Source organism: Ascaphus truei, chromosome 14 (assembly GCF_040206685.1).
Source record: "Ascaphus truei isolate aAscTru1 chromosome 14, aAscTru1.hap1, whole genome shotgun sequence".
NCBI classification, from domain to species: Eukaryota; Metazoa; Chordata; class Amphibia; order Anura; family Ascaphidae; genus Ascaphus; species Ascaphus truei.
The window spans coordinates 6,698,311-6,725,332 of NC_134496.1; the positions used below are offsets into that span (position 1 = coordinate 6,698,311).

General features: G+C 48.7%; 1 protein-coding gene across 2 annotated transcripts in view; it reads right to left on the minus strand.

The window, feature by feature from the left end:
- Positions 1 to 13,085, minus strand: part of LOC142465581 (venom prothrombin activator porpharin-D-like) — a 34,358-nt gene extending 21,273 nt beyond the window's left edge. The window contains exons 1-2 of one of the 2 annotated variants that reach the window (XM_075569613.1): positions 12,946 to 13,085; positions 9,131 to 9,208 (exon numbers count right to left, since the gene is read on the minus strand). In XM_075569613.1, coding sequence (XP_075425728.1) covers positions 9,131 to 9,191 — 61 coding nt within the window. In that variant the 5' untranslated portion in view covers positions 9,192 to 9,208; positions 12,946 to 13,085. Of the gene's footprint in view, positions 1 to 9,130; positions 9,209 to 12,645; positions 12,761 to 12,945 lie in introns of those variants that run through there. The other variant, XM_075569614.1, reaches the window with a different exon arrangement.
- Between the last annotated feature and the right edge of the window lie 13,937 nt (positions 13,086 to 27,022).

A 27,022-nucleotide genomic window follows, 5' to 3' on the forward strand; every position in this document is an offset into this window, starting at 1 on the left:
GGGGGGATATACAGCACGTGGTGAGCGACCTCCCGTCCTATAAACACTGGGGGGATATACAGCACGTGGTGAGCGGCCTCCCGTCCTATAAACACTGGGGGGATATACAGCACATGGTGAGCGGCCTCCTGCCCTATAAACACTGGGGGGATATACAGCACGTGGTGAGCAGCCTCCCGTCCTATAAATACTGGGGGGATATACAGCACGTGGTGAGCGGGCTCCCGTCCTATAAACACTGGGGGATATATATACAGCACCTGGTGAGCGGCCTCCCGTCCTATAAAAACTGGGGGGATATACAGCACGTGGTGAGCGGCCTCCCGTCCTATAAACACTGGGGGGATATACAGCACGTGGTGAGCGGACTCCCGTCCTATAAACACTGGGGGGATATACAGCATGTGGTGAGCAGCCTCCAGTCCTATAAACACTGGGGGGATATACAGCACATGGTGAGCGGCCTCCCGTCCTATAAATACTGGGGGGATATATATACAGCACGTGGTGAGCAGCCTCCCGTCCTATAAACACTGGGGGGGATATACAGCACGTGGTGAGCGGCCTCCCGTCCTATAAACACTGGGGGGATATACAGCACGTGGTGAGCAGCCTCCCATCCTATAAACCCTGGGGGGATATACAGCACGTGGTGAGCAGCCTCCCGTCCTATAAACACTGGGGGGATATACAGCACGTGGTGAGCGGACTCCCGTCCTATAAACACTGGGGGGATATACAGCATGTGGTGAGCAGCCTCCAGTCCTATAAACACTGGGGGGATATACAGCACATGGTGAGCGGACTCCCGTCCTATAAACACTGGGGGGATATACAGCATGTGGTGAGCGGCCTCCCGTCCTATAAACACTGGGGGGATATACAGCACGTGGTGAGCGGCCTCCCGTCCTATAAACACTGGGGATATATATACAGCACGTGGTGAGCGGCCTCCCGTCCTATAAACACTGGGGGGATATACAGCACGTGGTGAGCGGCCTCCCATCCTATAAACACTGGGGGGATATACAGCACGTGGTGAGCGGCCTCCAGTCCTATAAACACTGGGGGGATATACAGCACGTGGTGAGCAGCCTCCTGCCCTATAAACACTGGGGGGATATACAGCACATGGTGAGCAGAATCCCGCCCTATAAACACTGGGGGGATATACAGCACGTGGTGAGCGGCCTCCCGTCCTATAAACACTGGGGGGATATACAGCACATGGTGAGCGGCCTCCCGTCCTATAAACACTGGGGGATATACAGCACGTGGTGAGCGGCCTCCCGTCCTATAAACACTGGGGGGATATACAGCACGTGGTGAGCAGCCTCCCGTCCTATAAACACTGGGGGGATATATATACAGCACGTGGTGAGCAGCCTCCCGTCCTATAAACACTGGGGGGATATACAGCACGTGGTGAGCGGTCTCCCGTCCTATAAACACTGGGGGGGATATACAGCACGTGGTGAGCGGCCTCCCGTCCTATAAACACTGGGGGGATATACAGCACGTGGTGAGTGGCCTCCCATCCTATAAACACTGGGGGGACATACAGCACGTGGTGAGCGGCCTCCCGTCCTATAAACACTGGGGGGATATACAGCACGTGGTGAGCGGCCTCCCGTCCTATAAACACTGGGGGGATATACAGCATGTGGTGAGCAGCCTCCAGTCCTATAAACACTGGGGGGATATACAGCACGTGGTGAGCGGACTCCCGTCCTATAAACACTGGGGGATATACAGCACGTGGTGAGCAGCCTCCCGTCCTATAAACACTGGGGGGATATACAGCACGTGGTGAGCGGACTCCCGTCCTATAAACACTGGGGGGATATACAGCATGTGGTGAGCAGCCTCCAGTCCTATAAACACTGGGGGGATATACAGCACGTGGTGAGCGGCCTCCCGCCCTATAAACACTGGGGGGGATATACAGCACATGGTGAGCGGCCTCCCGTCCTATAAACACTGGGGATATATATACAGCACGTGGTGAGCGGCCTCCCATCCTATAAACACTGGGGGGATATACAGCACGTGGTGAGCGGCCTCCAGTCCTATAAACAATGGGGGGATATACAGCATGTGGTGAGCGGCCTCCCGTCCTATAATACTGGGGGGATATATATACAGCACGTGGTGAGCAGCCTCCCGTCCTATAAACACTGGGGGGATATACAGCACGTGGTGAGCGGCCTCCCGTCCTATAAACACTGGGGATATATATACAGCACGTGGTGAGCGGCCTCCCATCCTATAAACACTGGGGGGATATACAGCACGTGGTGAGCGGCCTCCAGTCCTATAAACAATGGGGGGATATACAGCACGTGGTGAGCGGCCTCCCGTCCTATAAACACTGGGGGATATATATACAGCATGTGGTGAGCGGCCTCCCGTCCTATAATACTGGGGGGATATATATACAGCACGTGGTGAGCAGCCTCCCGTCCTATAAACACTGGGGGGATATACAGCACGTGGTGAGCGGCCTCCCGTCCTATAAACACTGGGGGATATACAGGACGTGGTGAGCGGCCTCCCGTCCTATAAACACTGGGGGGATATACAGCACGTGGTGAGCAGCCTCCCGTCCTATAAACACTGGGGGGATATATATACAGCACGTGGTGAGCAGCCTCCCGTCCTATAAACACTGGGGGGATATACAGCACGTGGTGAGCGGCCTCCCGTCCTATAAACACTGGGGGGATATACAGCACGTGGTGAGCAGCCTCCCGTCCTATAAACACTGGGGGATATACAGCACGTGGTGAGCAGCCTCCCGTCCTATAAACACTGGGGGGATATACAGCACGTGGTGAGCAGAATCCCGTCCTATAAACACTGGGGATATACAGCACGTGGTGAGCGACCTCCTGTCCTATAAACACTGGGGGGATATACAGCACATGGTGAGCGGCCTCCCGTCCTATAAACACTGGGGGGATATACAGCACGTGGTGAGCGACCTCCTGCCCTATAAACACTGGGGGGATATACAGCACGTGGGGAGCGGACTCCCGTCCTATAAACACTGGGGGGATATACAGCACGTGGTGAGCAGCCTCCTGCCCTATAAACACTGGGGGGATATACAGCACGTGGTGAGCGGCCTCCCGTCCTATAAAGACTGGGGGATATATATACAGCACGTGGTGAGCGGCCTCCCGTCCTATAAACACTGGGGATATACAGCACGTGGTGAGCAGCCTCCAGTCCTATAAACACTGGGGGATATATATACAGCACGTGGTGAGCGGCCTCCCGTCCTATAAATACTGGGGGGATATACAGCACGTGGTGAGCGGCCTCCCGTCCTATAAACACTGGGGATATACAGCACGTGGTGAGCGGCCTCCCGTCCTATAAACACTGGGGGGATATACAGCACATGGTGAGCAGCCTCCCGTCCTATAAACACTGGGGGGATATACAGCACGTGGTGAGCGGCCTCCCGTCCTATAAACACTGGGGGGATATACAGCACGTGGTGAGCAGCCTCCCGTCCTATAAACACTGGGGGGATATACAGCATGTGGTGAGCGGCCTCCCGTCCTATAAACACTGGGAGGATATACAGCACGTGGTGAGCGGCCTCCTGCCCTATAAACACTGGGGGGATATACAGCACGTGGTGAGCAGCCTCTGCCCTATAAAGACTGGGGTGATATACAGCACGTGGTGAGCAGCCTCCAGTCCTATAAACACTGGGGGGATATACAGCACGTGGTAAGCGGCCTCCCGTCCTATAAACACTGGGGAATATATATACAGCACGTGGTGAGCAGCCTCCAGTCCTATAAACACTGGGGGGATATACAGCACGTGGTGAGCAGCCTCCCGTCCTATAAACACTGGGGGGATATACAGCATGTGATGAGCGGCCTCCCGTCCTATAAATACTGGGGGGATATACAGCACGTGGTGAGCAGCCTCCCGCCCTATAAATACTGGGGGGATATACAGCACGCGGTGAGCAGCCTCCCGCCCTATAAACACTGGGGGATATACAGCATGTGGTGAGCAGCCTCCCGTCCTATAAACACTGGGGGATATACAGCACGTGGTGAGCGGCCTCCCGTCCTATAAACACTGGGGGATATATATACAGCACGTGGTGAGCGGCCTCCCATCCTATAAACACTGGGGGGATATACAGCATGTGGTGAGCGGCCTCCCGTCCTATAAACACTGGGGGGATATACAGCATGTGGTGAGCGGCCTCCCGTCCTATAAACACTGGGGGATATACAGCACGTGGTGAGCGGCCTCCCGTCCTATAAACACTGGGGGATATATATACAGCACGTGGTGAGCGGCCTCCCGTCCTATAAACACTGGGGGGATATACAGCATGTGGTGAGCAGCCTCCCGTCCTATAAACACTGGGGGGATATACAGCACGTGGTGAGCGGCCTCCCGTCCTATAAACACTGGGGGGGATATACAGCACGTGGTGAGCAGCCTCTCGTCCTATAAACACTGGGGGATATATATACAGCACGTGGTGAGCGGCCTCCCGTCCTATAAACACTGGGGGGATATACAGCACGTGGTGAGGGTTATTGTTACCCATACACCACTCGGGACGACAGTGAAGTGTAGTGATTCATGCTTCTTTTTTAATGATCTCTTATGTAAATTGCACTATTATATTCTTAGGTGCACTTCAAGTTAGGTTATTGGTACTGTTTTTAACCTTTTTTTCTTTTATTTTAGAGTCACCGTTCGAAGGGTGTTTATTTACCTACTTTTTGTTTGTTCAATAAAGTTTATCCTATTTTGTTTTGATTAGTTGCTCCTAGAAACATGTATTAGGGCCATGACCTGTGTAGTCATTTGACTCCTCCCCGCTTCCTCTGGATTGGCCAATGTCCTTGATTGGAGGGCCTATCTGATGGAGGCGTGGGGTATTTAAATGTTTTGTCAATTTTAGATTTATTATTCCCTGATGAAGAGACTTTCAGGTCTCGAAATGCGTTGGAATTAAGATCCTAGCTGCTCTATGAACTTTGGACTTTGCACTATCTCATTGCGGGCCTTCACGGTGTCTGGGAGGGCTACGACGCGCTGACGCTCCCGAGTGACGTCACTGATACGGAAGTACCGGATCGGAGTGTGGAACAGCGTGACTCGTGTTGCTGTAAAGACTCCCTGACCTGAGGACACTGCGTGCACCGTGAGCCCTGCTGAACGGTCTACGACTGAGCTGATTACCATCCAAGACACAGCCTGAGTGAAAGTGACCGTGACGGCAGGAGCGGTGTGTTTCTACACTGAAGACCTCTTCACTGTCGTCCCGAGTGGTGTATGGGTAACAATAACCCTCCAATTGCCTGTTTATTTTGTATTAATGTACGCATAATACTCACCTTTTTTATTGATTCACATTATAATTTTTAATACACTATGAGCGTTGTGCGCTGTGTTTTTTCTGTATCCTGTTCCTATTAGGGGTTATTTGAGCTATCCCCTGTGCCACAGCTGCAGACGCTCCTTCCGAGTTTACCAGGTCACATTTTTTACCCCTTTATATCACCTAACACTATATCACGTATATATTGTTTGTGGTTGCGCACCTAATTTTCACATTTGTTCACATATTCTTTGCTCTTGGTGTGGCACACTTCCAATTCATCTGTCACTCATACTTTCACCATGGTGTGGAGTTTGGTCAATTGTCGACAGAAACGTGATGAGAATTTTGATTTATTGTTTTCTGAAGAAATTGTAGTAGTTCCCGGTAAAGGGGATTTTAAGGGTTCAGCTGAGGAGCAATTTAAAATCTTAGAGCAATTACTCTTGACCGAAAATAAATTGTACCTCGAGAAAAGAACAATACAAAAGTATGTAGATTGCGAGAGAGCCCCAAGAGGCCTACGCATTCGAAAATTACCCACTTTTGGTAAAGATGACTAACATTTAAACACTGGGGGATATACAGCACGTGGTGAGCGGCCTCCCGTCCTATAAACACTGGGGGGATATACAGCACGTGGTGAGCAGCCTCCCATCCTATAAACACTGGGGGGTATACAGCACATGGTGAGCAGCCTCCCGTCCTATAAACACTGGGGATATACAGCACATGGTGAGCAGCCTCCCGTCCTATAAACACTGGGGGGATATACAGCACGTGGTGAGCAGCCTCCCGTCCTATAAACACTGGGGGGATATACAGCACGTGGTGAGCGGTCTCCCGTCCTATAAACACTGGGGGGATATACAGCACGTGGTGAGCAGCCTCCCGTCCTATAAACACTGGGGGGATATACAGCACGTGGTGAGCAGCCTCCCGTCCTATAAACACTGGGGGGATATACAGCACATGGTGAGCGGCCTCCCGTCCTATAAACACTGGGGGGATATACAGCACGTGGTGAGCAGCCTCCCGCCCTATAAACACTGGGGGATATACAGCATGTGGTGAGCGGCCTCCCGTCCTATAAATACTGGGGGGATATACAGCACGTGGTGAGCGGCCTCCCATCCTATAAACACTGGGGGGATATACAGCACGTGGGGAGCGGCCTCCCGTCCTATAAAGACTGGGGGATATATATACAGCACGTGGTGAGCGGCCTCCCGTCCTATAAACACTGGGGGATATATATACAGCACGTGGTGAGCGGCCTCCCGTCCTATAAACACTGGGGGGATATACAGCACGTGGTGAGCGGCCTCCCGTCCTATAAACACTGGGGGATATACAGCACATGGTGAGCGGACTCCCGTCCTATAAACACTGGGGGGATATATATACAGCACGTGGTGAGCGGCCTCCCGTCCTATAAGCACTGGGGGGGTATACAGCATGTGGTGAGCAGCCTCCCGTCCCATAAACACTGGGGGGGATATACAGCACATGGTGAGCAGCCTCCCGTCCTATAAACACTGGGGATATACAGCACGTGGTGAGCGGCCTCCCGTCCCATAAACACTGGGGGGCATATACAGGACATGGTGAGCAGCCTCCCGTCCTATAAACACTGGGGGGATATATATACAGCACGTGGTGAGCAGCCTCCCGTCCTATAAACACTGGGGGGACATACAGCACGTGGTGAGCGGCCTCCCGTCCTATAAACACTGGGGGATATATATACAGCACGTGGTGAGCGGCCTCCCGTCCTTTAAACACTGGGGGATATATATACAGCACGTGGTGAGCGGCCTCCCGTCCTATAAACACTGGGGGATATATATACAGCACGTGGTGAGCGGCCTCCCGTCCTATAAACACTGGGGGATATATATACAGCACGTGGTGAGCGGCCTCCCATCCTATAAACACTGGGGGGGATATACAGCACATGGTGAGCAGCCTCCCGTCCTATAAACACTGGGGATATACAGCACGTGGTGAGCGGCCTCCCGTCCCATAAACACTGGGGGGGGATATACAGCACATGGTGAGCAGCCTCCCGTCCTATAAACACTGGGGATATACAGCACGTGGTGAGCAGCCTCCCGTCCCATAAACACTGGGGGGCATATACAGGACATGGTGAGCAGCCTCCCGTCCTATAAACACTGGGGGGATATATATACAGCACGTGGTGAGCAGCCTCCCGTCCTATAAACACTGGGGGGACATACAGCATGTGGTGAGCGGCCTCCCGTCCTATAAACACTGGGGGATATATATACAGCACGTGGTGAGCGGCCTCCCGTCCTATAAACACTGGGGGATATATATACAGCACGTGGTGAGCGGCCTCCCGTCCTATAAACACTGGGGGATATATATACAGCACGTGGTGAGCGGCCTCCCGTCCTATAAACACTGGGGGATATATATACGTGGTGAGCGGCCTCCCGTCCTATAAACACTGGGGGATATATATACAGCAAGTGGTGAGCGGCCTCCCGTCCTATAAACACTGGGGGATATATATACAGCACGTGGTGAGCGGCCTCCCATCCTATAAACACTGGGGGATATATATACAGCACGTGGTGAGCAGCCTCCCGTCCTATAAACACTGGGGGGACATACAGCATGTGGTGAGCGGCCTCCCGTCCTATAAACACTGGGGGATATATATACAGCACGTGGTGAGCGGCCTCCCGTCCTATAAACACTGGGGGATATATATACAGCACGTGGTGAGCGGCCTCCCGTCCTATAAACACTGGGGGGATATACAGGACATGGAGAGCGGTCTCCAGCCCTATAAACACTGTCCGTGTTTACCTTGGTCTTTCTGCCCCTGTCTCCCTATCTCTGACCCTCTGCAAACTGCTCTCTCTTCCCATCTGCTCTGTCTCTCTCTGCCCCTCTACAGTCTGCTCTGTCTCTATGTCCCTTTGCTCTGTCTCTCTTCTCCTGTGCTCTGTGACTTACTCCCTCTTTCCCTCTGCTCTGTCTATCTCTGCCCCTCTGCTGTCTCTCTCTGACCCTCTCTGCTCTCTCTCTGACCCCCTCTGCTCTGCTCTCTCTCTGACCCCCTCTGCTCTGCTCTCTCTCTGACCCCCTCTGCTCTGCTCTCTCTGACCCCCTCTGCTCTGCCTCTCTCTGACCCTCTCTGCTCTGCCTCTCTCTGACCCTCTCTGCTCTGCCTCTCTCTGACCCTCTCTGCTCTGCCTCTCTCTGACCCTCTCTGCTCTGCCTCTCTCTGACCCTCTCTGCTCTGCCTCTCTCTGACCCTCTCTGCTCTGCCTCTCTCTGACTCTCTGCTCTGCCTCTCTCTGACTCTCTGCTCTGCCTCTCTCTGACCCCCTCTGCTCTGCCTCTCTCTGACCCCCTCTGCTCTGCCTCTCTCTGACCCTCTCTGCTCTGCCTCTCTCTGACCCTCTCTGCTCTGCCTCTCTCTGACCCTCTCTGCTCTGCCTCTCTCTGACCCTCTCTGCCTCTCTCTGACCCTCTCTGCTCTGCCTCTCTCTGACCCCCTCTGCTGCCTCTCTGACCCCCTCTGCTCTGCCTCTCTCTGACCCTCTCTGCTCTGCCTCTCTCTGACGCTCTGCCTCTCTCTGACCTCCTCTGCTCTGCCTCTCTCTGATGCTCTGCTCTGGTCTGTCTCTATCTCTCTCCCCCTCAGTCCTACCTTCATGCCGGGAAATGGCAGCAGGGTGAGGTAGAGAGCTACAGTACTGTGAGTCCTTGAGAGAGTACCTGAGTAACAGGATGAGGTAAAGAGCAGTAACAATGTGACACACAGGAGTTGTCTTGACATTTTTGATGTTTCAAGATCTATAAAAAATAAAGGACAAAAAATATCATGACAATCCAGAGATAGACAGAGACGGTTTCACAGAGGGAGAGATAAGGGAAGATTCCACAGTGGGAGAGAAAGAGAAGGTTCCGCAGTGGGAGAGATAAGAGAAGATTCCACAGTGGGAGAGATAAGAGAAGGTTCCGCAATGGGAGAGATAAGAGAAGGTTCCGCAGTGGGAGAGATAAGAGAAGGTTCCGCAGTGGGAGAGATAAGAGAAGATTCCACAGTGGGAGAGAAAGAGAAGGTTCCGCAGTGGGAGAGATAAGAGAAGATTCCACAGTGGGAGAGAAAGAGAAGGTTCCGCAGTGGGAGAGATAAGAGAAGGTTCCGCAGTAGGAGAGATAAGAGAAGGTTCCACAGGGGGAGAGATAAGAGAAGGTTCCGCAGTGGGAGAAATAAGAGAAAATTCCACAGTGGGAGAGAAAGAGAAGGTTCCGCAGTGGGAGAGATAAGAGAAGGTTCCGCAGTGGGAGAAATAAGAGAAGATTCCACAGTGGGAGAGAAAGAGAAGATTCCGCAGTGGGAGAGATAAGAGAAGGTTCCGCAGTAGGAGAGATAAGAGAAGGTTCCACAGGGGGAGAGATAAGAGAAGGTTCCGCAGTGGGAGAGATAAGAGAAGGTTCCGCAGTGGGAGAAATAAGACAAGATTCTGCAGTGGGAGAGAAAGAGAAGATTCCGTAGGTGGAGAGATAAGAGAAGGGTCCGCAGAGGGAGAGATAAGAGAAAATTCTGCAGTGGGAGAGATAAGAGAAGGGTCCGCAGAGGGAGAGATAAGAGAAGATTCCACAGTTGGAGAGATAAGAGGAGTGATAAGAGAAGATTCCGCAGGGAGAGGGATAAGAGAAGGTTCCGCAGTGGGAGAGATAAGAGAAGATTCTGCAGTGGGAGAGATAAGAGAAGGTTCTGCAGGGGGAGAGATAAGAGAAGGTTCCGCAGTGGGAGAGATAAGAGAAGATTCCGCATTAGGAGAGATAAGAGAAGATTCCGCATTAGGAGAGATAAGAGAAGATTCTGCATTAGGAGAGATAAGAGAAGGTTCCGCAGTAGGAGAGATTAAAAGATTCTGCAGGGGAAGAGATAAGAGAAGAAGCAGCGGCAGAGAACAACGGAGAAACAGATCAGCGATCAAAGCACGAGGAAGGTTCTGGAAGACAGAACAATGTCCAATAACATGGGGAAGGAATGCGTTGGAGCCTCACTGACTCAGGACCATATTAACTTAGCAGCGCTATTCCATAAAACACCATCATAGTTACTTAGTAGATGAAGTTGAAAAAAGACGTACGTCCATCAAGTTCAACCTATGCTAAATTTAGACAACAGATACTTTATCCTATATCTATACTTACTTATTGATCCAGAGGAAGGCAAACAAAAAACCCCAGTGTCATATCATCCAATGATATCTCGTAAGGGAAAAATAAATTCCTTCCTGACTCCAATTAACATCTGACACCTTCCTGACTCAGATTAATACCTGGATCAACATCCTTCTCATGTTTACTTATTTGGTATATCCCTGTACACCTTTCCTATCTAAAAATATGTCCAACCCTTTTTTGAACAAATCTATTGTATCTGCCATCACAGTCTCCATGGATAATGAATTCCACACTGTAACTGCCCTTACTGTAAGAACCCTTTCCTTTTTTGCTGGTGAAATTTCCTTTCCTCCAACCTTAAGGGATGGCCCCGAGTCCTTTGTACTGCCCGTGGGATGAATAGTTATTTTGAAAGCTCCTTGTATTGTCCCCAAATATATTGGTATATAGTTATCATATCCCCTCTTAGACGCCTCTTTTCTATGTAAATAAATCTAATTTAGCTAGCCTCTCCTCATAAGTAAGATTGTCCATCCCCTTTATTAATTTGGTGGCTCTTCTCTGCACTCTCTCTAGTTCCATAATGTCTTTTCTTAGGATTGGTGCCCAAAATTGTACTCCATATTCAAGGTGTGGTCTTACTAATGCTTTGTAAAGAGGCATAATTATGTTTACTTCCCTTCCATCCATTGCCCGTTTCATGCAAGATAAGATCGTGTTTGCCTTTGCAGCTACTGCATGACTTTGGGCACTATTACCAAGCCTGCTGTCTACAAGCACTCCTAAATCCTTCTCCATCAAGGATTCCCCCAATGTATCCCCATTTAATTTGTAATTCGCCTTTTTATTCTTGCATCCCAAATGCATAACCTTACATATATCTGTATTAAACCTCATCTGCCATTTACCTACCCACGTTTCCAGTCTCTCCAAGTCCTTCTGAAGAGAAATTACAACCTGCTCTGATTCTATTACCTTTCACAATTTAGTATCATCAGCAAAGATGGAGACTTTGCTCTCGATCCCAACCTCAAGGTCATTAATAAACCAGTTAAAAAGCAGGAGTCCCAGTACCAATCCTTGAGGTACTCCACTCACGACTTTAGCCCAACCTGAAAAGTTTCATTTATGACAACCCTCTGTTGTCTGTCCTTTAACCAGTTTTCAATTCAAGTGCATATATTATTACTGAGTCCAATTTTCTTTATTTTGTACACCAACCTCTTGTGTGAAACCGTATCAAAAGCCTTTGCAAAATCTAAGTAGACCACATCAACTGCATTACCCTGGTCTAAATTCCTACTTACCTCCTCAAAGAAACAAATAAGGTTAGTTGGCATGATCTATCCTTCATAAATCCATGCTGATTATTACTAAGAATTTTATTTTCCATTAGGTATTCCTGAATATTATCTCATATTAAACCTTCAAGTAGTTTCCCCACTATTGAAGTCAGGCTTGCAGGTCTGTCATTTCCCGGTTGGGATCTAGCTCCCTTTATAAATATAGGCACCAAATCTGCTTTACGCCAAACTTGTGGTACTGAGCCTGTGGAAATGGAGTCCTTGAATATTAAATAGAATGGTTTTGCTATTACTGAGCTTAACTCCTTGAGAACTCTTGGGTGTATGCCATCGGGGCCAGGTGCCTTATTTACTTTAATTTTTTCAAGTTGCTTATGAACTTCTTCCTCAGTAAACCAATTGTTCATTAATATGGAGGTTGTGGCTTCCTCCTGCGGCACTACTATTGAACTTGATTCTTCCCTGGTAAACACAGAGGCAAAAAATGTGGTTAATAGCTCAGCTTTTTCCTTATCTCCAATAATCTGCCTGCCCATCTCCCACTGAAAGGGTCCTATATTTTCTTTTCTCAGGCACCGGAAGAAACCTTACAGACCATTCAAGTAAATGAGCCATATGGTGTGTTATGGAACAGAACGGCTTAGTATGGCCTTCAATGCTTTATCCTTCCCCATCCAGTCCAAGTCACTATGCTGTGAAGCCATCCTCCCCACCATCAACAATGAACAATGTAGTCCCATTCAGTAGAAAGGAGCTGAGCGCTTCTCCAGCATAGGAACCACATACCTGCATCGTTATTAACATCTCCCTTCTGTCATTTCACCCCACGCCCAGTCCTGTCCCTTGTGCTCCAATTATTCAATCCTTTATCTCCTCCATTCTCCCCCTCCCCCAGGGAATCAGCCCGGAATACCTAGTCCTGTATGTCCTCATCTCTTCCTATATACATGGCACTAAGCCACGCTATTCCAAAATACAGCCCATAGGCCAGCCAACCGGTTCTATGTCTATACTCAGTCCTTCCTTCCTTCCGAGTGGCTTCATTTCAAAATGCCGCTCTACCATTCTTTATATTTCAGCACCTACCTTGGCTGGGAGTGTCTTGGGATGGTCAGGAGGGGTTCTCAAGGTTTCGCTTGAGAGGGGTGTCTTCTTGATCTTTCTGTAAGAGTGAGGGGTATCTCTTTACACTGTGAGTGGCAGCGCAGCGCTCAGGGCGTCCCTGGTTAATTATCAGTCCAAGCAAATATTGACCGTGGATACACAAAGCATAGATCAACACACAATGCAGCCCATGCTATGTACACTATGTTCAAGTGGCCTGTACGGGGGAGGAGGATGGAGGGCAGGATTGAGGAGTATTGGTGAGTGCTGTGTGTCCATTTCATGATTAACCATGTGTAATGATCTGATACATTGTAGAGTTTGTCCTTCCTTTGTGGAGTATCAACACCCCAAAAGGGGCCTATCGCATGTGCTTCTTCTCACCACACAGTGACAGAAGTGAACTATGGACCATCAAATCACTGAGACACAGTCACAGATCCAGCACGAGCCAGCAGCCAATGACTGTAAGTCACGAGAATGAGGATTGACAAAACAGAGATGTAACTGGTTATATATCCTGTTGAACCACCACACAGGAACACGTGTTACTGGAGAGAATACGTCAGCGTGTGTCTTGCACCATCCTAACTGTGCTGTGTGTAAAGTTACCAACACAGAATAACAAAAAACACATACAGCAGCCAAAGGAGTCAACAATTAGGGCTACCTTTACTAAGCGCCTTTATATCGGGGCACATAATGTGATGTTACCTAATACCAGAATGGCCGGTATTTTCCCTGAGTTAATGCCGGATTCACTCGCCATTATATGCAAAAATAACGGCTGTTATAGAGCTAATTAGAATAAGGTTAATGCAGGGGCGGCCAACTCCAGTCCTCATGGGCCACCAACAGGTCAGGTTTTCAGGATATCCCTGCTTCAGCACAGGTGGCTCAGTCAGTGGCTCATTCGTTAATGTTTTGTTATTTCAGGATAACGCTGCATTATCTTACAATAATGTGACTTGGCATTACAGTCACTCCAAAACCTCGAGGAGAAGAGAGGAGAGAGACCCATGGACTCATCCACCTCCAAATTTCATTTTAGCATGCAAAATATATTGAAATAATTGAAATGTGCACATATTGCAGATTTCTCTGGTGTGTTTACAGGTATCTATCACATTTAGTGTAGGTCAATCTATTTGGAGATGAATAGATTAATAAAGCCGTGCTATCGGAAGGCTGGCCTCAGGGCAAGGCCGCTGCCTTGGGCTCTGCGCTCCCTCCTCTCAACGCTGGCAACCAACTTTCACCCGACCAGAGTTTGATCCAGACGCCGACAGGAGGAGGGAGCGCGGCGCCCCTGGACTGGCAGAGGTAGGTGGGGAGGGGGGGGAGTATGTTTCCTTTGTCCGCTTACCTTTTCCGGAGCGGCCGTCTCTTGTAGCGTTGCGCTGCCATGGTGACCGACGTCATGCCTAAGGCCGGCTCTGTGACATATTATCATAGAAAATCTCCACTGATATACAGTATATAATCACATAAAAACCTCACGTGCGCTATGGTCCGAAGTTTCATCATAGGCCAGCAGAATGTTGAACATTTTAATCATGGAGCTTGTGAGGTTAATTAGGAAACAGGACCAGCACCTCCCAGTACACACACACTTTCTCAGTGGGTAGGCCTAGTTGAGCGTTCAATAAGAAGTTAAAGTAGTTAGAGACGTGGATTGTGACAACAAGTGGCTGAAAAGGGTTGTTGTTGGCAGTTTAATGATGGCCAGTGTAGGGGGGGCTGAAAAGTGCAAATGTAAGCACGAGTGTTTGGGGGGAACCACTAGGTGTTGCATTGCTTTAGGAAGGACAGTGCTGGGGGATGGAAATCAGCTGGAAAGGTTGGCAGTGGGTAGGGCAGTGTTGCCAGTGCTGGTAAGTAAAATGGGGATTTAGTTGAAGCGGTATCCTACAAGGGTTGTAGCCCAGTTATTGTTAGAATGTTTTTCGTGGGGTATTAAAATACTGTTTGTTGGAGAATGGAAGAAGTTCTGGGTGGATAACTTGGTGTCAGGCAGCATAAGATTAGTGGAGAAAAAGTTGGAGAAGTTGAGGTTGGACCGGATGCAGAGAACGTTCCTTGAACCTCCTCCCTTGAGGAGCTAAGGATATCTCCTTTAGAAATGGTTCCCAGAAAGAAACCTAGATCTTTCCAGTTAACTCATCTTTCATAACCTGAGAACCTTTTTGAATAATCAAACAGATAATGAGGTTTGTAAGGTTGTTTATGTGTCCTTCGATAGGGAGACAGCTTTGTTGAGGGGCTGTGTGCAGAGGGCATTGCCTGCTAAGGCCGCGCTTATAATGCTGGCGACGCGACCGATGACATCACCCATCGCCACCGGCAAAAGTTGTAATTTAACTTTTAGCGATGTCACTGGCGACAAGGCCAGTGACGTTACCAAAAGGGGCGGGCCGCGCAATTTGATTGGTTTAGAGACAGTCACATGTGGTGACTGTCTCTAAAAAAATCAAATAGACCCAGCTTCCAAATTTCTAGACGCTCCGTCGCCATCGCACTTACTATAAGCGGCGGAGGGCCATCCAGGATGATATAGCAGAGAGACATTCAGAAACATTGGTTTGTACAGCAGGTGTAAGGTCGGGTGTTGAAAAGTATATTTGTGTGTCGTCAGCATAGAGGTGATATTTCAACCCAAAAGATGTTATTAGGTCACCTAGAGAGAGTGTGTACAGAGAAAAGAGAAGAGGTCCCAGGACAGAGCCCTGGGGTACCCCCACAGACAGATCAATAGAGGAGGAGGAGGTGTTAGAAGAAGAGACACTGAAAGTACGATGGGAGAGGTAGGATGAGATCCAGGATAGAGCTTTGTTCCAAATACCAAGAGTATGGAGAATATGAAGGAGAAGAGGGTGGTCCACGGTGTCAAATGCTGCAGAGAGGTCGAGTAATATGAGCAGAGTCTAATGACCTCTGTCTTTGGCAGCATGGAGGTTCGTCAGTTATGTTAGTGAGGGCTGTTTCCGTGGAATGAGCAGTGCGGAAGCCAGATTGTAGAGGGTCTAGGAGAGAATAGGTGTTGAGAAAATGGAGCAATCGAGAGAATACAAGACATTCAAGGTGTTTAGAGGCAAAAGGCAGGAGGGAGACAGGTCGATAGTTAGAAAGACAGGTAGGGTCAAGCTTGCTGTTTTTGAGTAATGGTATGACTGTTGCATGTTTGAAAGAGGATGGAAAGGTTCCAGAGCAGAGGGAGGAGTTAAAAATGTGTGTGAGCGTAGGGATTATAGTAGGAGCAAGAGGTTTTAGGAGATGGAGGGAATGGGGTCAAGAGGGTAAGTGGTAGAGGGAGAAGAGGCGATCAACAGAGACACATCCTCCTCTGAGACAGTGGAAAAAGAGTCAAGGAAGGCAGGTGGAGATTTAGGAAGAGGTGTAGGATGGGAGGAAGAAACAGAGTGGATGTTCTGACGTATGGATTCCACCTTTTCCTTAAAATAGTCAGCAAAATCTTGAGCGGAGATGGAGGAAGGAGAGGCAGCTGAGGGTGGTTTGAGTAGAGTATCAAAGACAGAGAACAGTCGGCGTGGGTTAGACTTGTGCATGTTGATTACAGTAGAAAAGTAGGCTTGTTTAGCTTGCGAGAGGGCAGAGTTGAAACAGGATAGCATAAATTTGTAGTGAAGGAAGTCTGCGAGAGTGTGAGACTTCCTCCAGAGGCGTTCAGAGGAACGAGTGGAGGAACGCAGCATGCGCGTGTGGGAATTTAGCCAGGGTCTAGGGTTAGAAGGGCGAGGGCGGCAGAGAGAAAGCGGGGCATGTTGATCAAGAGACAAGGCCAAGACAGAGTTGTAGTTCCTGACCAGGTTGTCAGGGTCTGTAGCAGAGAGGAGAGGGAGGAGCATAAAGTGGACTCAAAGTCAGGTAAGTGAATAGAGCGCAGGTTTCTGCAGAACCGGGGGGTAGATAGAAGGGGAGAAGCGAGATAGAGAGAGGAAAAGGGGAAATGGAGAAATCGGAGAGAGAGAAGTTTTTAGTGAAAACCAGGTCTAAGTAGTGGCCATCCTTGTGGGTGCTGGCTGCAGTCCACTGTTGAAGGCCAAAAAAAGAGGTTAGAGAAAGAAAGCTGGGATCCCAAGGGAGAGAGGGGTCATCAATGTGGCAATTGAAGTCCCCAAGAAGAAGAACAGGGGAGTCTGAGGAGAGAAAGAAAGAGAGCCAGGATTCAAAGTGAGAGAGAAAGGCAGAAAGGGGATGAGTAGAGGTAGGTGGGCGATAGATGACCGCCACATGGACAGGGAGAGGAGAGAAGATCTGGACAGTGTGAGCCTCAAAGGAGGGAAAAGCAAGAGATGGAGGAATAGGAAGGGTTCGGTAACGGCAGAGAGAGGAGAGCAGGAGCCCCACGCCTCCACCCCTGCCATCAGTGCGCGGAGTGTGGGAGTAGAGGCTGCAATTGGCAGGCAAGGACGAGCGCATGTAGAAATAAGGCAAGGACCAGGATTGGGAGAGATATCCCCAGAAGCAAGGAGGAGAAGCATGGATAGAAAGAGAATGTGTGAGGATGATTTGTAGGGGTGTTTTTTAGTGCAGGGTGTATAGCTGTGTGGTGTCAGAGGACGCAGGTAAGAAAGGAGTTAATGTGAACTGAGAAGTGGGGAAGGAAGGAGAGATGGAGATATATGAATAGAGTTAGAGACATACTGAGGCTGGTGAAAAGAAGTGCATAATTTAAGAAGTGAAGTCACAGCAAATATAAATGGTAAAGGCAGCATCACAGCAGTAATGATGCAGTCTGGTATAGATGATATCCTCCTTTCCAGCGTAGTTCAAATGCAGGAATCAGACGGGGTGTCCACTTCTTCCTCACTTCTTTTGAACTTCCTTTTAAACTTCAGTTGTTCAGTAATCCTGCCACTTATAATGGGCCGGATTCAGATATGGGATATTACCTAAGATTGTTTTAGTTGCATATACTGACATACACACAGCAAAGAGTTGAAGCAGACAGGATTCAGATATGGGATATTACCTAAGATTGTTTCAGTTGCATATACTGACATACAAACAGCAAAGAGTTGAAGCAGACAGGATTCAGATATGGGATATTACCTGAGGAGAGAAGATGATTTTGTTAGGGTAAGGGGTCCTTCCTTTTAAACTTCAGTTGTTCAGTTGTCCTGCCACTTATAATGGGCCACTTGGAGATGTGTTGCATGCAGACTAAAGCTGTTCTACCTGGGTTTATATGGGTCTAAACAGTCGTCTGACAGTGTGGTTCTGTCTGCTTAATTAGCACATCTGAGGCACATTCAAACAGATGGTTTTCTACACAAGGTGTTCCCTGCCTAGATGTCAACACTTAATTTGATTAGGGGTAGACAGAAAACAACATTCAAATATGGTTTTTACCTAGCATTGGGTCACTTGCATTTATATAATACACACAGCAAAGGCTTCAGTTGTTTCCTATCATGATGGCAGTTGAGATGTGGGGTCCTCAGTTGAGGCATAAAAGTGTAGTGTTTCAATCTAATAATTCTGGGGTGGTAATGGCGCATAATCTAATTACCCGCTAATTCCCCACTGGTAGTTCCGTTGCTGAGATGTTTAGTGCTGTGTTGTTTAGAGTAGAATATTTGTTTCAGGGCCCGGCGTGTGCTTTCCGACAAGTAGCACCGGGAGCATTGTGGAATGGCCGGCAGTGCCGAAAGCCGACTTGCTGGAAGCGGCTTTGACAAGATTGCCTGGGAGGAAGTTTTGATCCTGTGGCAGGTATATTGCATTTTTGTGTTGAGCCTTAATAGTGAGGGTGGTCACTAAACACGTGGCAGGGTTTTATTTTATCTGCAAGTTATTCAACATAAGTGACTGGACGAAGGTTTTTATAGTTAAAAAGGTGTGGGTCACTTGTGGTAGGTGAGGATCAGGGAGAGATCTGCAGAGGCCAGTAACTCTAGAGGTATTAGCTAAGATGTTAAAAGCAACTGAGTAGGTGTACAGTTTGGATTTTAAGGTTTGTCTCATTAGGGTAGCTTTTCTATTGGCTTTCTTTGGAGCCTTAAGCGTAAGCAATGAGGTGGGAGGAAAGGGTGCTTATTCTTGGATCATGTAGTGGTTGGAGTTGTATGTTGGGAAGACCAGAAAAGCAGGATGATTGATTAACTTTGTTCGTTACGCAGGATCTTGAACTGCGTCCAGTCGAATAGCGGTTCAGGGGTTCCATGAAGTGAGACTTGTGGTCGCTGGTCGGTTGTTGTGCATGCAAGCGGTAATCCATTGTCCATTTTCCAGTTCGTTAGTGTTATCAAGAAGAGTTTGAGAGTAATGGGATCAGATGAGTACTATGGCACTTATTCATTTAGAATAGGGGTTGTGACCTCGGCAGCCATGTTGGTTTTAATGAGGACAGAATTATGAGGATCGGGTGTTGGTGTTCTGGAAGTTATCCAATACATTTTACTTGTTGGGGTTTTCTTTAGGTTGAAAAGCTACGAGAGTGTAGACTTTGGAGCGGCTGCTGTGAGGACGTATGGATCAGACCTTGGCTTCTGGAAGTGAGTTGGTTAAGATTTGTCGGAAGGGTCAGAGGGGTAAGAGAACAGCCCAAGACAATATGTTGGTGGACTTGGGAGGTTGGGAGGGAGATAATGATATCTAGTTTTTCAAGGCAGTGAAGTTAATTCTTAGACTGAAGACCATGTTTTCTCAGTTGTTGGCAGTTGTTTTGACTAACACCACAAAGTGGTATTGAGCAGCGCTTCCACACCATATACAATAAGTTATCAAGTGATTATAATAAGTGACCAAGTGATTATAAGTGATCAAGTGATTATAATAAGTGATTATAATAAATGAGTGAAAATGGGAATAAAATATATATAATAAATTATAATACTCGGGTGAAATTGCTCAAAACCTCAGTTGGGGACTTGTTTTCAAAAACTCCTCCACGTACAACTCTCCACAAATTCCAGAGGGAGCAGGATCAACCCAAAATAAAAGAGAAAATATAGTGCACACTGTTATGTCAAGTTGTGGGGTGAATGGGATCTCGGCTCTTATGGGTGTTCTACTTAGAGTATGTTAGTGTAAATAAAGCCTGTCTCCAAACTGTGGCTGTGCTGCTCCTTCTTGTGATGATATAGGGAGATTTACCTCAGGGTAAAAGAGTAGAAAGAAACATACTGCAGACCAAAATATCACATTTATGATAAAAAAGCATCTGCTTCATGTACTCACATTTTGAAGGCATATAGGGTACATGAGGGACCCGGAATGGTATCGCTGGGTGAAATTTTCCAGCTGCCCCATTGAATTCGGGCTTGTTACGGCGTAGCTCCGCTAGTATCCCTCAATCTCAACGCGTTTCACAGCTTTACACTGCTTGCTCAGGGGAATTCTCCTGAGGAAGCAGCATAAAGCTGTAAAATGCTGTGCGATTGAATGACAGTCTAAATGGAACCATAAAAGGACAGAGGACTGATCGCTGTTTGCTTGAAGTTGCTCCATAGCGAAAACCAGAAGTGACGCATGCAAGTATCACCGGAAGTGATGCGGGTCCAACCTGAGGTGACGTCAGACACCGGAAATGCCCATGAGGGAAGTCTCCAGAGGGATTCCAGCAGAGCTACGCTGCAACAAGCCCGAATCCAACGAGGCAGCTGGAAAATTTCGGGCAGCAATATCATTCTGGTCAGATCATTTTCTTGGTCAAATCAGTCAGGGGCTTGGTCAGGGCGCTATACTGGGCACAAATTTACAGTAGTAGCCGGTGGTGCCTTGACCTGTTCTTAGTATGGGGAACCGGCCTGTTGACAATTGCTTCCACCTTGGCAGGCTCAGGCAAGAAGAGCCCCCCCCTCCTCTCCCTTCACCCGCTACCCTGTGACCGAGGTACAGTACTTCTGCCATGCCGACCAGGCACTTGGATGGCTTGAGGGTTAACCCAGCTTCCCTAATCCTAGTTAGCACCACCGCTACATGTTCAAGATGTACACCCCAGGTGTCACTAAAAATGGCTAGATCATCGAGGTACACCCGTGCAAAACCCTGCATCCCTTCCAGTAAGCGGTTGAGTTGGAAGGTAGCCGGCGCATTCTTCATCCCAAATGGCATAACTGAAAACTCATATAAGCCACTCGGGGTGATGAAATCCGACTTTTCCTGTGCATCCTGGGTCAACAGGATCTTCCAATACCCCCAGGAGAGATCCATGGTCATCAGACACCTTGCCCCAGCAAGCTCATCTAAAAGCTCATCCATGCGGGGCATGGGGTAGGCATCTGACACGGTCTGAGCGTTGAGCTGCTGGTAGTCAAACCGGGTAGTCCCATGCTTCTTGAGCACCAAGACTACCGGCAAGACTATGCTATGACCCCTAGGGCCAGCATCTGTTCTACCTCCCTATGCTCCGCTTCAGCAGAAACCCTATAAGCATTCTTGTGGAGGGGCCGGTGATCCCCGGTGTGGACCGGGTGATCGGTTAGATGGGTCCTGCCCAGGTTATTCATACTGCACCGACACACTTTATTCGAGCAAATACCCGGTATGTACCTGGCAGATACCTGGAATGCGCCGCTCCTCACCTCTGACAAGCCCCGTTGCATTTGCCTTCCCAGCCTGGGTTCATGCCTGGCTGATGGGCGGCTGATCTGTTAAATGATAATGATTAGGATTTAATAGGCTGCAATGCTTCGCGTGTCTACCAGATGGCATAAATTCATGAATTGTAATGCAGTATATATATATATATATGTAGTGTGCAGTATTGCAGCCAACGGGAATAAAATGCTTCAATCCCTGCCGGAAAATAACTCAATGCACTCGGGCAGAAAACAGTCACAAACCTCAATACACCCGGGTATACCCGAATTCGTGGGACTAGCCGAGCTCGAATAAAGTGTGTCGCCAGTGTAAACAGGACCCTGTACTCCTCTAGCATTACTCTTACTTGCTCTCGTTGGGGAGCTGGGAGCTGGGGACCTATCCCCACCTGCTCCACTCAACCTTCCTGCCGGGTTTCCGCTGGCTCAATTGTGTGATATGCTTTTAGCAAATTTATGTGGTAAGTCCTGTGCCTATCGGTCTCTGGATCCAGGTTTACCTCATAATTACACTCAATAAACCGTGTACGGGCCGGCCCAGGCAGCCAGTAATTTGTTCTGCTGAGTGAGCTTCAGAACAAGCACTTGCTGCCTGGAGTGAACTCCCTACTAAGGGCACTCCTATCATACCAACGCTTCTGCTTGGTCTGAGCTGCCTGGGGGTTAGCCTGTGCTAACCCCCCCCCATGAGTCTCTCTAACCAATACCTGAGCTCCACCATGTATCGTAGCACAGAGCCATCAGTATTGGTAGTCTCCCTTTCCCATCCCTCATGGAACAGATCGAGTGGGCCACGGACACGGCACCAATACAGAGGTTCGAAAGGGGAGAAGCCGGTAGACTCTTGCGGTAGCTCTCGGTATGCAAACAGCAAGTGCTGCAAGCGAGCTTCCCAGTCTCCCTTCTCCACAAATGCTCGCAGCATTTGCTTCAAAGTCCCATTGAACCGCTCACACAGTCCATTGGTTTGGGGATGGTAAGGGACTATGCGGAGGGCTTTCACCCCGCATGTAGCCCACTGGAGCAATTCAGACATGAACTGCATCCCCTGATCAGTCAGTATCACCCTAGTAAAAAAAAAAATAATCAGAGCCTCCGCCACCTTTCTTGCCTCAATCGAACAGTGCTACAGCCTCAGGGTACCGGGTTACAGAATCAACCACCGTGAGGATGTAACGCTTCCCTGACAGAAAAGTGATCAGAAGCGAACCTACAATGTTTACCGTTACTCTCTGGAAGGGCTCACTGATCACTGGTAGTGGTCTCAGGGGGACCTTCACACGGTCACACGACTTGCATACTCTCTGGCAAGCATTACAGGCGCGCCAGAATGCTGATACCTCCTGTGATGCTCCCGGCCAGTAGAAGGTCTGCAATAGCCGGGCTCTGGTGCGGGTGACCCCGATGCCCCGCTAGAGGAATAGAATGTGCTACCTGCAGTAACTTCTGCCTGTACTCCTTGGGTACCACTAACTGTCTCCTACCAGTCCACACTGACCAGAGCTCCAGGGGCTTGCTCTCTGTACAAGAGCCTGCGGTGCCGGAGGAATCGATCAAACACCTTCACGGAGGCAGACTCTGCTGCCCGCAGTCTCATGCCCTCAAAGTCGGGATTGAAGCATACAGCTTCCCTGAACCGCTCACTGAGCTCCGGCCACCCACCCTCAGTCACAATGTCGGGGGATTGGTTGGAATGGGGGTCGGAAGGTGTAGGAGGACATGTGCAGAGGTATGCAATGGAGACTTTTTAGAGTGAAATTAAATAAGGCTTTTATTGCGCCTATTTCTTTAACATAAGAAAATCATCCAAACATATGCAAATAAGGAGTCAAACAAAGCTTCTGTTCCACTTGAGAGTATTTCTAGTGAAACCTATGCAGTCCACAACTCCCTTTAGATTAGCATGTCTCCCAGCCCCAAACATATATCTTGATATGTGCAGATATACGAAAAGTCTTATCAAGGAAAGTCTTATCTGTTTCTTGTAGTTGGAGGGAAAGTCTTCTCTGTTCCTGAGTTGCTGCCTTTTCCTCAGGCTATATCAGCATTCAAGTTTAGAGGTGCTTTCCCCTGTGTCTTGCTGGCAGCCTCTTCTGGTAGGCTCAAGACGTCTGTTCCTATGGTCAGTCCCACAACTTGTGAGACTCAGGAAAATCTCACTTCCTGTCTCAAAGACAGGCTTTTCTAAGAAACCTAATCAGCCAGGTGGTGTTGGTTTATTGACTACCAGCAGTTAACCACCACACTACTGGATTAGAGGCACATTTCCTGAACAGTGATAACTCCCCTGTTACATACCTCCCCTGTTTGTGGGAAGCTCGGGCTTGCCACGGCCAAAGCCCATCCTTCCACTCTCATTCTAGATATCTGTGTGACTTGAATGAGAGTGGATGGAGGAAGAGAGACCTCAGTCCCGCTGGGATTGGAGCCCTTTCTCCAGTTTATTCGTGTCTCCTCCCGAAGGTGCTTGAGATCAGCACTCGTCAGTCGCTCGAGGAGGACTTTTTCCAAGTATAGTCTTTTTGCTGCGTGCGCGGTCATGAGATTTCCCTCACGTCGGGTGCTCGTCTTATTGTAGGCAGACTGTATGGCAACAGTTGCAGAGCCAAAAACAGAAAAGACGGTGCAAAACAGCGCTAAAACACACAATGACAATAAAATATAATAGGCAGCCAGACAAAAACTGACTGTACAGTCAGTAACTAGACAAAGGAAAAAAGATAAGCCGGCGCCAGTTCAAACCGTGACGTGTATAGTCCAAATCAAGTCCTTTTGTGATGGTGATGAGCAAATTGCAGATTTCCTCCAAAACGTGACGTGATATGTGAAAAAATAAAGAGAGAATTATAGTGCAGTATGTCAAATTGAGGACATAAAAACATATAACACTAACAACATGAAACAAACAAGACAAACTCACAACACAAACTAGCCAGACAGAATTAATAAAAAGCTATTTAATGACAACTAATATAGGATTCTGGATGTTTACACACACTAATCCGGGGGGGCAAAATCGTTACCCTACTCACAGGATGCAGGATAATTAAAAGCAGCAGGACTGGAAGCACTTTCTGTAGATCCAAGATGGCGACCGGAGCTCACTCTCTGGCGTCCCCACGTGTGGCAGATGCTGTCTGGGGCTCCAGAGGGTCTGGATCAGTGGTGCTGCTGCGCGTGACTCCCTCCTCCTGCCGGTTTTCAATCCTCCTATTCTCCTCCTCTCCTGTTACCCAGCCGTGCGAATAATTTGCTTCTAAAAACGAGTCCTCCCAACGCGTTTCGTGCGCATGCGCGCACTTCTTCAAGGGATGTGACTACCCCTGAGTCTGGATAGTTTATATACACAGTCCACTGTTCCAATTGGTCCAAGTTGTAATTGGCTATATGTTAACTGTGTGACTTTCCAGCATAGTTCACATCCAGGATTGAGGGTCCGTAGGTGTTCTGTAGTCCCCTTGTTTCCCTCCTGTTGAACTCCCTGTTAAACTCGACCATGCCACTTTAAACTGGGCCACTTTGAATCTTGGGCTGCTTTTTGCAGTTGCAGAGCGTTTAAAAACAGCCCTTTGAGTTTTCCGCTCTTGAAGCTGTCTCTGCACTTTTTTCACTCAATGGAGTTGCTAGTTCAGCTTCTTTGGGATTAAGTTGCAATTCCACATCCACTTACAGAGAATGTCCCATCTTTTCAGCTTCATTAGCTAAGGATTCTTCTGGTTTTGATTCAGCACGTGTACTTTTTTTTGTTGCCTATTGGGTGGCTGAAGGTTTTGCTAGTGCTTGTTTAGGTGGTTCAAATTTTGCAACCTTGTTTTTCAGACGTGCGGTATTCCCAGCTCTCACTGTACCCTTGTCTTCATGGGTTTTTGTGGCTGTGGGATACTGACGCTTAGTCAGGGTCAATACTTGTCCTTGTAGAACTGTAATCTCATCTTTGAGAGAGCCGTTTTTTGAGTGCGTCTTGCAAGTCTCTTCTCAGGGAATTTATCTGCACACTTTGCTTTCTCTGAGTTTGCTTCCACATTTTCATTGTATTGTGAAGCACTATGAATTTCTTTGCTCGGGCCACAGTTACTTGTCTCAGTGTCTGGACCTTCTTGTGCTCCCTTTTGTGCTGAGTCACCTGGGTTCTAAGCTTGGCCTCTAGTGATGCTTTGGTGATGCTCAGGGTAGCCTTCAGTTTCTCATGCTGCTTTACGGGGACATACTGGGTAATCAGACGTTCCTGCAGCACTTGTACTTCCTTAGCAGCCTGCAGATTGTCTTCCTGCTTCTCCTCAGCCTTCTGGAGGTGCGTACGCAGACCTTGCAGTTGGTTCTGCAGTCGGTGCTCTGCTTCAAACTTCTCATCTTCCAAAAGTTTATTTATTTCTTTAAGCTCATGCAACTTTTCATTCTGTAGAAACCCAGCGATGTCATCGGTACCGTCCACATAGTTGCCAAAGCTGTGGTAGGACACCCGGACTGGGCAGGCTTGGGAACTGCCACGGCCGGACATCGAGGAGGCAGGGGCGGGGGGAGAAGCACGTAAGGTTAGCTGGGCAAACTGGATCCACTGCGGAGTCTGGACCCAAGGTAGCAAACAGGGCTGCAAACTCACCGGGAGGGGTAGCTGCGGCAACCGGGGCAGATCACCGGGCTCCCCTTCCTCAGTATTGGGGTCTGCTTCCTCCTGGGCAACTCCTTCCACTGCCACCTCGATAGTGTGGGCTACATTAGCCTTGTACTTCTACAGGTCCTCTGTGAGGAGTACCTTTGCTCGACTGACCGTCGGCAGCCCATAGCCCTCACAGCGGGCTGCAACTGCGGCTCGGTCCCAGGTCCTGTATCGTCCCGCTCGGTGGGACATCTTAAGATTCACTTGAACTAACGGGACCACGAATGGCGGGATTCCCCACTTTGTGTAACGTATGCCTCACACAACTTGTCCTGATTCCCTACAAGAAGTCCTAGCCCAAAGCCTAGTGATCCCAATGCTGCCTCCAGAAAAAAACCTGACACGGGAGACCAGTACTTTTACCTTCTGGGATCAATTTCACTAGGCAGGACACAGTAGTGGAATAAAATGAGGTTTATTCTGGTAAAAACCAGCAGGCATACAATGGAACACAAAAATACAGGAAACACGCTTAAATGGGGGTGTGGGGGGGTGTCTCTAGACTCACTAGGTGCAGGACGCCTGCTTCAGGAAGGCTTAACCTGTCCGCTCCATGGCCAGGAACACCACGGTACTATCTACAGGATACATGGCTTACCGGGTCTCCGTTCGATATGAGAACTTGGCCGCATCCCTAGCGCTTGTCCTCAGCTTGGCTTTGCTTCTCCGGCGCGTCAATGCCCAATGCTTTGATATTGGAAGCAAAGCACCTTAGAAAAGCCCGCCTCTGCTTCACCGGACCAAGCCTAGGAATAATTAAGTACTCTGGTCGGGCAGTCCCCTTACAAAGACCTCTGTGTCCTATGTCCAGTGTTCGACAAACCTATACATTTGC